Consider the following 12,669-nt stretch of genomic DNA (forward strand, 5'->3'; position numbering starts at 1 on the left):
ACAATTCAATATTTAAGACAAACACAACAACCTATGCAAAATATTTGAATATGTATTTTACCAAAGAAATACATGAATGCTTAAAAAGCAAATAAAAAATGCTCGTTATTAGTCACTAGGGAGATGCAAATTAAAGTCACAATACCATACCACTTCATACCTACAAAGTAGCTATAATAAAAAAGACAATAACAAGTGTTGGTGAAGTTGTGGAGAAACTGAAACACACGTTGTTGGTGGGAAAGTAAAATGGTGTATCCACTTTGGAAAACAGTTTGGCAGTTTCTTAAAAAGTTGAAGGTGAACTTATCATATGACCCAGCAATTCCACTCCTAGGTATCTACCCAAGAGAAATAAAAACATATGTCCACACAGAAACTTACATATTAATGTTCATAGAAACATTATTTTTAAATTGCACACACTAAAAAGAAAAATCTAAACAGTCCTAAAGTCCATCATCTGGTGAACAGACAAACAAAATGTGATATATCCTTACTGTGGATTACTACTAAGCAATGAAAAGAAATAAACTACTAAACACATTATAATATGGATGAACCTCAAAAACATTACATTTAATAAAAGAGGCTAGGTGGGAAATCCTATATACTGTATGTTTCTAAGCACATGCAATGTCTGAATTATGCAACTCTTTAAAGATAGCAGAGAAGTATTTGCTTGGGGCTAGAAGGCAATGGCACCCCACTCCAGTACTCTTGCCTGGAAAATCCCATGGACGGAGGAGCCTGGTAGGCTGCAGTCCATGGGGTCGCTGAGGGTCGGACACGACTGAGCGACTTCACTTTCAATTTTCACTTTCATGTACTGGAGAAGGAAATGGCAACCCACTCTAGTGTTCTTGCCTGGAGAATCCCAGGGACGGGGGAGCCTGGTGGGCTGCCGTCTATGGGATCGCACAGAGTCGGACACGACTGAAGCGACTTAGCAGCAGCAGCAGCAGCAGCAGGAGTGGAAATGGGAACTGATTACAAAGGAGGAATCCTATTTTCAGAACAATTGTCTAATTAGTAAGACAAAGGCACAGACAACATTAAAACATTAAAATTACATAAAGCTATGAGTGATTGTCTTTGTAAAATGACTGAGGTAAAATAAAAGTCTTCAGTTCCGGATTATTACAGAGGTAAGAGGCACAACCTTATCCCTACCAAGAGTTCTATAAAAAACTGTTTCCCAGATAGCTGTTCATCAAAACATTAGCTCAGCAGGATGTTTAGTTTCCATAGTTAAAAAGGTTTGGAAAACTTGGGTTAAACTGAGCCTTAACTATGCTTATCTGTCCAAAGTGTCCAACAAGGGTGTCATATACAGTGTTTTCTAATTATATACCTCAAATATTTCCAAACTGATACACTAGTTTGAGAAACAATACCATAACAAATACTACATTATAAATGTTAGGAATATTTCCTCATAAATTTTGTAATCGCTTAATAACTGTGCATAGACTACATAGACATATCTTACTCTAGCCCTTTTATTATCTGTTTTTTAAATAGATGTCCCTAATTTTAAAGGTTCCAAACTTTTTTTGTAAGAAACTCATACTTCATGATTGTAACATCAGAGCCCTGTTCTAATACTGTTCGGTTCAGTTCAGTTCAGTGGCTCAGTTGTGTCTGACACTTTGCGATCCCATGAATCGCAGCACGACAGGCCTCCCTGTCCATCACAAACTCCCGGAGTTCACTGAGACTCAAGTCCATCGAGTCAGTGATGCCATCCAGCCATCTCATCCTCTGGCCTTCAGTCCTCCCGCCTTCAATCCCTCCCAGCATCAGAGTCTTTTCCGATGAGTCAGCTCTTCGCATGAGGTGGCCAAAGTACTGGAGTTTCAGCTTCAGCATCATTCCCTCCAAAGAAATCCCAGGGCTGATCTCCTTCAGAATGGACTGGTTGGATCTCCGTGCAGTCCAAGGGACTCTCAAGAGTTTTCTCCAACACCACAGTTCAAAAGCATCAATTCTTTGGCACTCAGCCTTCTTCACAGTCCAACTCTCACATCCATACATGACCACTGGAAAAACCATAGCCTTGACTAGACGGACCTTTGTTGGCAAAGTCATGTCTCTACTTTTGAATATGCTGTCTAGGTTGGTCATAACTTTCCTTCCAAGGAGTAAGCATCTTTTAATTTCATGGCTGCAGTCACCATCTGCAGTGATTTTAGAGCCCCCAAAAATAAAGTCTGACACTGTTTTCACTGTTTCCCCATCTATTTCCCATGAAGTGAGTAGAAGGAAGTTCCTGGATCCTAATTAGGAATTTTCAAAAGATCCAATACCAGTAAATTTTATGAAAAAATTGCTAAAAAAATTGGAAATGTTCCCTCAAAGAAAGCTGAGACTGCAGCAAAGCAAAACTTGAGGCAGTAGTATTCACATTTAGTTGCAGAACAGAACAGCCCAACTGAATGTTCTGTGATGAAGAAAATGTTCCATATTGATGCTGTACAATATGGCAGCCAGCCTTATATGACTTGTGAGCACTTGGCATGTGACTGAGGATGAGGAACTGATTTTTAAATTTTATTTAATTTAAATTAATTGAAGATTATGAAGCCACAGTCACATGAGGTTGTGGCTAACAGTGGGGAAGATCAACAATTATGGTCTAGAGAGTACCATTGCAATGTCCTTAGGGTTGTGTAACATGGAGGCTTCACTTCTGGGGGAAAAGAATAAGAGATCCCCTAGGTCTGATAAGGGCTTCCCTGGTAGCTCAGATGGTAAAGAATCTGCCTGCAATGTAGGAGACCCAGGCTCGATCTCTGGGTCAGGAAGATCCCTTGGAGAAGGGAATGGCAACGCACTCCAGTATTCTTGTGTGGAGAATCCTGTGGACAGAGGAGCCTGGTAAGCTACAGTCACGCAAAGAGTCCAACACGACTGTGCAATTAACACTTTTACTTTCACTTTAGGTCTGATAAGACAGATAGTTTTAGTGAGACACTACTGAAATCCAGTGAACATACCCAGTAAGTTTGCATTTCTCTAACAAACTCAACACATGCAACAGAGGAAAGCATATTGCTTAAGACACAAGCCTACAAAAACAAAATGTCCTTATAAATTATCTATTTCAGAATTTACAATTTTTAATCTGAATACAATTTTATTATAAATAGTCTGAGACTAGAGATCTCTTCAAGAAAATTAGAGATACCAAGGGAATAGTTCATGCAAAGATGGGCTCAATAAAGGACAGAAATGGTATGGACCTAACAGAAGCAGAAGATATTAAGAAGAGGTGGCAAGAATACACAGAAGAACTGTATAAAAAAGATCTTCATGACCCAGATAATCACGATGGTGTGATCACTCACCTAGAGCCAGACATCCTGGAATGTGAAGTCAAGTGGGCCTTAGGAAGCATCACTACGAACAAAGCTAATGGAGGTGATGGAATTCCAGTTGAGCCATTTCAAATCCTAAAAGATGATGCTGTGAAAGTGCTGCACTCAATATGCCAGCAAATTTGGAAAACTCAGCAGTGGCCACAGGACAGGAAAAGGTCAGTTTTCATTCCAATCCCAAAGAAAGGCAATTCTAAAGAAAGCTCAAACTACCACACAATTGCACTCATCTCACATGCTAGTAAAGTAATGCTCAAAATTCTCCAAGTCAGGCTTCAGCAATACGTGAACAATGAACTCCCAGATGTTCTAGCTGGTTTTAGAAAAGGCAGAGGAACCAGAGATCAAATTACCAACATCCGCTGAATCATGGAAAAAGCAAGAGAGTTCCAGAAAAACATCTATTTCTGCTTTATTGACTATGCCAAAGCCTTTGACTATGTGGATCAAAATAAACTGGAAAATTCTTAAAGAGATGGGAATACCAGATCACCTAACCTGCCTCCTGAGAAATCTACATTCAGGTCAGGAAGCAACAGTTAGAACTGGACATGGAACAACAGACTGGTTCCAAATTAAGAAAGGAGTATGTCAAGGCTGTATATTCTCACCCTGCTTATTTAATTTATATGCAGAGTACATCATGAGAAATGCTGGACTGGATGAAGCACAAGCTGGAATCAAGATTGCTGGAAGAAATATCAATAACCTCAGATATGCAAATAACACCACCCTTATGGCAGAAAGTGAAGAAGAACTAAAGAGCCTCTTGATGAACGTGAAAGAGGAGAGTGAAAAAGTTGGCTTAAAGCTCAACGTTCAGAAAACTAAGATCATGGCATCTGGTCTCATCACTTCATGGCAAATAGATGGGGAAACATTGGCTGACTTTATTTTTTTGGGCTCCAAAATCACTGTAGATGATGACTGCAGCCATGAAATTAAAAGACGCTTACTCCTTGGAAGGAAAGTTATGACCAACCTAGATAGCATATTAAAAAGCAGGGACATTATTTGCCAACAAAGGTCCATCTAGTCAAGACTATGGTTTTCCAGCAGTCATGTATGGATGTAAGAGTTGGACTATAAAGAAAGCTGAGCATCAAAGAATTGATGCTTTTGAACTGTGGTGTTGGAGAAGACTCTTGAGAGTCCCTTGGACTGCAAGGAGATCCAACCAGTCCATTCTGAAGGAGATCAGTCCTGAGTGTTCATTGGAAGGACTGATGCTGAAGCTGAAACTCCAATCCTTTGGCCACCTCATGCGAAGGACTGACTTATTTGAAAAGACCCTGATCCTGGAAAATTTGAGGGCAGGAGTAGAAGGGGACGACAGAGGATGAGATGGCTGGATGGCAATACCGACTCAATGAACATGAGTTTGAGTAAACTCCAGGAGTGGTGATGGACAGGGAGGCCTGGCGTGCTGTGGTTCATGGGGTTGCAAAGAGTTAGACATGACTGAGCGACAGAACTGAACTAAACTGATAATAGTCTGCATAGTTCGTTTCCAAAATTCATGTGAATAAAACTTTACTATTCTTTATTTTTTTTATTTAACTGTTTGTTGCACACATATTTTTGGCTTTTAAAGTTTACTGAGGTGGCACTTTTTCTGTAAGTTTTGTAAGAAAAACAACTTGAAGAAAAGGAAAAATTAGTCATTTAATATCTAGGATATGTACCTTCAGTTCCAGGAAACAAAGCTGATATAAAAATGCAAATTCCAATACATTTCTATTATGACAATTTTGTCAAAACTGAAAGCATATGAAGCTATACACCTTTCAAGTAGGAGAAAAAATAATATGTAATTATGTTTTATATATCTAATTAAAGAAGAGGACATGTTTACTTTACTTATTTATATGTAATATTAATAATCAGATAGACATTTCAGTTTTTTCCATACAAAGCAGCATGCAATGAATATAATATTAACATTTCATTTGTACTCACACAATCATATCTTCATTCACCTTCTCTTGAGACTGAGTACAGTTCCGATAATTTGCTGTAAAAAGGTTTTAAATTATAAAGGATATTAATCAATTTAGAATTGGCCATGATGTGTTTTATATATATATTATATAGTCCTCCAAACAAAACATAATGCCTTCTCAAGAAAATGGGCTTAACATAATGTCTTCTTAAGAAGATGGGCTTAACACGATAGCTAATGATCATCTTTATTTCCTATTCTTCAACCTAAAATTTGAAATTATTATCTCTTGTCACAAGAAGTACACATGCAACATGAAAAATTACGAGGAAATATTAGCCATGTAGCTCATACCTAGAAAGAATTATTTAGGATATCTCTGATTTCGGCATGTAAGTAATAGTAACAGAATTTCCTTTCCTTTGAGATTATGCATTTAGAATTCAGTTTGAAATACCCCAGGAAACAATTTAGAAAGTCCAGGAAAAGCAACAATACAAATGAAAGTTGTAGTAGTTACGGGAAAAATTTAAAAGAAGCTCATTGAAATTTGTTGGATACAAGAATGGCAACATCATAAAGTAGTATTTAAATAATCCTTGGTTTACCTGTTTCCATGTAAAATTTCTATATATATTCTAAAAAACCTACATCACACGTTAATTGGTATACCAAGGTTGTAATTTCACCAATAGCACAAAACAGAGGTTGATATCAACTATCATAATTTTCTTTCTTAAAGGGCCATAATGTGTGTGTTTGTGTTAGCCGCTCAGTCATATCCGACTCATGGACTGTAGCCCACCAGACTCTGTCCATGGGATTCTCCAGGCAGGAATACTGCAGTGGGTTGTCATTTCCTTCCCTGATCATAATAAACATTTGTAAAAAATCAACAGACATCATGCTCTTCATTTCTTACATAAACACAATAACATCCTATATGATGATGTATATGATCTTTATGTGCATTTTTCCTTTATTCCATTTTTGGAACTGATAGGAAACATTTTTAAAGCAGCTTATCACAAATATCAAAGTTGACATAGAAATGTTAAACCTCAGTACAAAGTTTTAAGGAAATTTAACTGAATTAACAAAGAGGTGGGTGGGGGGTTCAGGATGGGGAACACATGTACACCCGTGGTGGATTCATGTTGATGTATGGCAAAACCAATACAATATTGTAAAGTAATTAGCCTCCAATTAAAATAAATTTATATTAAAAAAAAAGAGGTCATGGGATGTAAGGAGTTTGTGGAGAAAGGGAACTCTGCATGTGGCAATAATTCACAAGCTCCTCCTCAGAAGCACTTGTTTAGACAGAACAAGGTCTCTTATTGAAGCAGAGAGGAGTCTTGTGAAAAATGGGGCCAATTTCTTAATTTGGTTTTTTGGAGACTTTGTGAAGAAAACTATTTCTGCATTCTGAATGAGAAATGCCTCTGAAGTCAGCTCTCTTCCCACAATATATCTTTTGGGAAAAAAATAGAATATATATTATTTCTAAAAATCATACCTAGAATCACATAAAAATGGTATAATTTCATTTTGGAGACTACATTAATAGAGGTAAAATGTGCAAAAGTTCAGTGCTGGAATAAAAATGGGCCTCTGATCAATGATAGTTATTATTTATATCATTAATTGTAGGAGCAAAAAATCCTCCTCTGTTTTCCTTCAGAAAACCAATGTTAGAAGGCTGAAGATATACTCCTTAATATTTCCACTTCTTTTTAATAATGTGTTATACCAATAATAGGATGTGTGCTTAGTCGCTCAGTCATGTCCAACTCTTTGTGATCCCACGGACTGTAGCCAACAAGGCTCCTCTGTCCATGGGATTTTCCAGGCAAGAATACTGGAGTGGTTGCCATTTCCTCCTCCAGGGGGTCTTTCCGACCCAGGAATCGAAACTGCATCTCCTGTATCTCCTAAATTGGCAGGCAGATTCTTTACTACTGAGCCACCTGGGAATCCCTATAGAAATAAAACCCATTATTTACCTAAATATTTCTCAACCTCTTTGTGTATTCATTACATTTGAAAAAACACACAATGAAAACCTGAATAACACAGCTCAAACAAAAACAAAATTAAAATTCAGCAATATCAGTCAGATACTCATGACTACAGGTTCGATCCCTGAGTTGGGAAGATCCCCTGGAGAAGGGAACGGCTACCCACTCCAGTATTCTGGCCTGGAGAATTCCATGGACTGTATACTCCGTGGGTTCACAAAGAGTCAAACAGGACTGAGTGACTTTCACTTTCATGCATGACTACCCTATCTAAAGTTAACAAAGTAATCATATACAGAGCAGATCTAAGACTGAAGCAACTTAGCACATATGCATGCAACTGAAGGAGTACTTGCAAAGAGATTGCTTTAAGTTGCTAAGTTTGTCCTTATTCCTTCCCTTTTTCCCCCTCCTTCCTTCCCTTTCTTCACTCACTCATTCAGAGACAGAGACAGGTAGACATAACTGGGAATCAACAAACATATATTCAATGAATTGGGAGTTCCATTTGTTTACCAAGTGAAATGACATCTTTAGACTCTATCATTAAAATATCAAAAAAATTAATAACTGTGTAGACAGGATGTCATCACATGGAAGGAAATAGAGATGGAAACTATGAATTTATTCCACTTGAACAAAACTGGGGCATTTAAAAACTAAACTTTGGGTGGAAAATAAGATGGTATAAATTAATATTTAAAGTCAAATAGGGAACAGAGGGTCCGCAGTCTGGCAACTTACCTTACAGATTTTGGACTTATGATTTCCCCTAATCATGTGAGCTATCTTTTTTTTTTTTTAATAAATGTCTCTCTTTTTCTCTACATAAACACACACACACATACACACATTCTATTGGTTCTGTTTCTTTGAAGAAGGCTGACAAATATGGATTTTGGTTCTTCAGTCCCTGGCAACACAGAAGAATAAATATTACATAGTTTGACAAGAGAATAATCTGTATTATGAGTTTGTCTGCTTTCCTTAATACTTTTGAGTCTGTAGCAACATAGAAAAGTAAATATTGTACTCACTTGTGTTGGTTTTGACTAGACATCCACTTATAAGGTTGTCACTCATTTCTCCTAATATCAGTGACATTACAGGAAGACAGGCCCCATTTACTAGTGATGCTAGTAATCCTAGGATCATGAGTGTGATATCCAGTCCATCAGCAAAGCGAAACTGAGGAAAACATATAAAACATGGTAGCATGATACTATTAAAAAAACAGACACCAAAAACCAACCTTTAGCTTTTGCCATTATTTTGGGCGAAATTGGATATTTGTACAGGTATTGTGTTTTTTTTTGTTTTTTTTAAATCTCTTATTACATCATTTATGGGTTGCTGCTGCTGCTGCTAAGTCGCTTCAGTCGTGTCCGACTCTGTGCGACCCCATAGACGGCAGCCCACCAAGCTCCTCCATCCCTGGGATTCTCCAGGCAAGAACACTGGAGTGGGTTGCCATTTCCTTCTCCAGTGCATGAAAGTGAAAAGTGAAAGTGAAGTCACTCAGTCGTGTCCGACTCTTCGCGACCCCGTGGACTGTAGCCTACCAGGCTTCTCCGTCCATGGGATTTTGTTACTTACATATATTTTTCCTGTTGGAAATAATAGTTTGGTAAATTATTTTCTTAAAATCCCCCGAACACAAAAATAAATTATGTTTGTATGAGACAAACACAATTATTCTATATTCTCCTGACAATTCCCTAAAATTTTCTGATACATAGACACACTTTCTAACTAATTTTACTTACTATTTCAAAAGGTCCAACAACTTGCTTTCTTACTTTAGGCAGTTCTTGCAGTTTTCTGGAAAACAAATGTTTAAAATGGAAAGATTACAATGTGAATATAATTTGTAGAATTTTCTAATTAAAACTGTGTTGAAGTATCAAATTTTACACTTGGTAACAAGTTTATATCAACACTGAGATTTTAAAATCAAACGATGATATACAGTACAAAGGAAAGGTTTTTAGTATAATCACTGGGAAAGTAATTTATCACTGGCTGTCTCTGCGTTATTAGTTAGGTAACAACTGAAAGACACATATCTGAAGTAGAATTTTTTTTTATAGTGAAAAAATACATATAACATAGGACTTACCATCTCAACTATTTGTAAGAATATAATGGTATTAAGTACAATCATACTGCTGTGCTTCTATCACCATCAAACACTCACAGAACTCTCATCTTGGCCAAAAGAAACTCAATCCCCAATAAATAACTCCTCCCGTATAGCCATTGCCAATCGCCATTGTACTTTCTTTTTCCAGGAATCTGACTACTTTAATAACTTCATTTTGGTGGAATAATACAGTATTTTATTGTTTTCTGAAGGGTTTATCTCACTTAACAAAATGTCTTCAAGGTTAACCCATGTTGTAGTACTTGTCAGAATTTTCCTCCGTTTTAAGTCTGAATACTGTTCCACTGCGTATTACCTCACATTCTGTTCATCCATTTACCGGCAGTGAACACTTGGGTTGCTTCTACTTTTTGGCTATTGTGAATAATACTGCTATGAATATAGGTGTAAAAAATCTCTCCAAGTCCTTGCTTTCAATTCTTTTGGGTATCCAACCAAGAGTAGAACTTCTAGATCATGTGGTAATTCTTTTAATTTCTTGAGGAATCACCATACTGTTTCCTACATCATTTCATATTCCCATCAACCATGCACAAGTATTCCAATTTCTCTATATCCTCAACAACACTTCTTATTTTCTGCTTTATATTATTATTACTATTTTTAGATAGGAGCCATCCTAATGGGCATGAGATGGTGAATTAGAATTTTTAACCCTTTGTAACAAATTGCTCAAGAGAAACTGTATGCTTTAAATGAAAGAAGTTCTATTAGGTACACATTAAACAAGTGTACTGAGAAATTTGTACCCATTGAAAATTTCATTTCTTAGCTCACTTTCAAGGAGTTTCAGATGAAGAATGTAAGTTTTTGTCCACTGATTTCAGGGAATCTGTAATCTGTCATTAAATACACACACACACACACACACACACACACACACGACAAGACTCTGAAACATTAAAAGAAGGGCGGCGGGGATCAGATTAAATTTCCTAAAAAAGATTTTACAGAAGGATGAACTCCTGATTCCTTTCTTCAGCTTCATAACATATTGTTCTGGCAGCTTTGATAAATGACAAGTCACTTAATTTTATTCCACCTGAAGTTAATAATTTACTAACATATTGGGCCAGTTTGCTCTGAGATAATTCATAGATGACAAAAATTATTGCTTCAAGATGATAAAGCCCTACAACCCCTTCTCCCAGCTCAAATGTGGACTCTTAAAGCTCTAGATCTAGTGAGCCCTATCTTCTTTTGATAAATTTTGTTTCAGGAATATATAACTAGTGACTAAAGCAAGCTTCTACAGTTTTATAGTTTCTACATTGAAATGTAACTCAATTATTATGGTAAAAATAGAAATAAAATATTTAAAATCATTTCCATTTTACATCTCTAAGTTAATGAATTACAGGTGTAGGAAAATTTTATAACACACATACAAATATACATATAGATACTAACTTATTGAAAAAATAATTAGAATCCAATATTTTCTTTTATTAACTGTACCACATTGAATGAAGGATTCACAAAGAATTAAAAATATTTAAGTATTTTCCCTCTACATGTTGGTAAGAGATAAGAAATTTAGAAGAATAAATATCTGAAATAAATACAAAATCAAAGCCTGTAGCAATTACACTTCCTAAATTTACTATTAATCCAGTTATAACACTATATTAAAGTCCAGCAAAATGCAAACAGCACTGTTATTTTTGGAAAATATTATTGACATTTTGCTACAGTTGAGAAAAGGATAAGATATAACTGAAGTTGCAGAACATGTTTTGTAGAATTTAGGCAAAACATACCCATTTCTCTGATAATTTTTTTGCATTTCTTCAGCTTGTTCAGAATTTGCCATCTTATTTACAACTTAATTCTTCTGAAATAAAATATTAACAAGTATATCATGACAATGTGAACTTTTATCATTTAATTGATATGAAGCATTCTTTACATCCCTAAGGGCTTCTGGAAAAGCATGCTTGCTGCTGAGTTTCACCATGTCCCCCCAACCTTGACACACCAAATGAAGTTTCTGTTACCTAGCTCACCTATTCAGAACTTAGCATGAATTTATAACTTCTTTGCTTCATTCTGGGCTTAGATTTGGAGCTAATAAAATTCTAGAAATAGAATAAAAAGGAGAAAAGACAGATTTCATGAACAATGCATGTTTTCCCAGGATATTGGATTTTATTCCTCCTCTAACACTGATCTTATTGTTACTGATAAAAACCTTTAAATTATCTAGTGCTTAGTTTTCTCTGTAAAAAAAAAAAAAAAACAATCACAAAACTGATGCAATAGTTTCTGTTAGCCAGTAATTTGAGGGAGCAGAGTTCTCTAGTTTACTAAATATGAGGAAGTTAGAGCTTCTACTATGTATGAATAAATAGCTCTTAAAAATTAGAATATTAAAAAAACCTCATTATATTAAATATAGTGTATTCTTCCTTTAGATGATATTTTAAGGTCTTAGGTGGTCATTTAGTCACTAAGTTGTGTCCAACTCTTGCGACCCCATGGACTGTAGCCCCGCCAGGCTTCTTTGTCCATGGGATTCTCCAGGCAAGAATACTTGAGTGGATCACCATTTCTTCTCCAGGGGATCTTTCCGACACAGGAACTGAACCCTGGTCTCCTGCATTGCAGGCAGATTCTTTACCATCTGAGCCACCAATGAAGCCCAGTTAGGATCTTAGCTAGTCTCAGGATTGCAATTATCAACATAAATTATCATTTCTTTGCAAATACACAGATGTTTTTGACTCAATCTGATTTGTTAGGCCATGCAATATCTATGGGCCTGATAGCTCAGTTGGTAAAGAGTCCACCTGCAATGCAGGAGACCACAGTTTGATTCCTGGGTCGGGAAGATCCGCGGGAGAAGGGATACGCTACCCACTCTAGTATTCTTAGGCTTCCCTTGTGGCTCAGCTGGTAAAGAATCCACATGCAATGCGGGAGACCCGGGTTCTCCCTGGGTGTGATCCCTGGGTCGGGAAGATCCCCTGGAGAAGGGAAAGGCTACCCACTCCAGTATTCTGGCCTGGAAACTTCCATGGACTGTATAGTCCACGGGGTAATATCTATATTGAGATGATTATAACATATATGGACTTAAACTCAAGAGTGGAATTAGTAATCAATTAAACACTACCTGAAAGTGTTAGTGCTCAGTTGTGTCTGACTCTTTGAGACCCATGG

At 36.7% G+C, this 12,669-nt stretch overlaps 1 protein-coding gene across 1 annotated transcript in view; it reads right to left on the reverse strand.

Annotated features, from left to right (window-relative positions):
• ABCB5 (ATP binding cassette subfamily B member 5) overlaps positions 1-11,320 on the reverse strand; it is a 115,186-nt gene extending 103,866 nt beyond the window's left edge. The window contains exons 1-4 of the mRNA XM_005901241.2: positions 11,268-11,320; positions 9,110-9,164; positions 8,381-8,531; positions 5,340-5,394 (exon numbers count right to left, since the gene is read on the reverse strand). Of these exons, the coding sequence (XP_005901303.2) occupies positions 5,340-5,394; positions 8,381-8,531; positions 9,110-9,164; positions 11,268-11,320 (314 nt within the window). The remainder of the gene's footprint in view (positions 1-5,339; positions 5,395-8,380; positions 8,532-9,109; positions 9,165-11,267) is intronic.
• Between the last annotated feature and the right edge of the window lie 1,349 nt (positions 11,321-12,669).

Source organism: Bos mutus, chromosome 4 (genome assembly GCF_027580195.1).
Source record: "Bos mutus isolate GX-2022 chromosome 4, NWIPB_WYAK_1.1, whole genome shotgun sequence".
NCBI lineage: Eukaryota > Metazoa > Chordata > Mammalia > Artiodactyla > Bovidae > Bos > Bos mutus.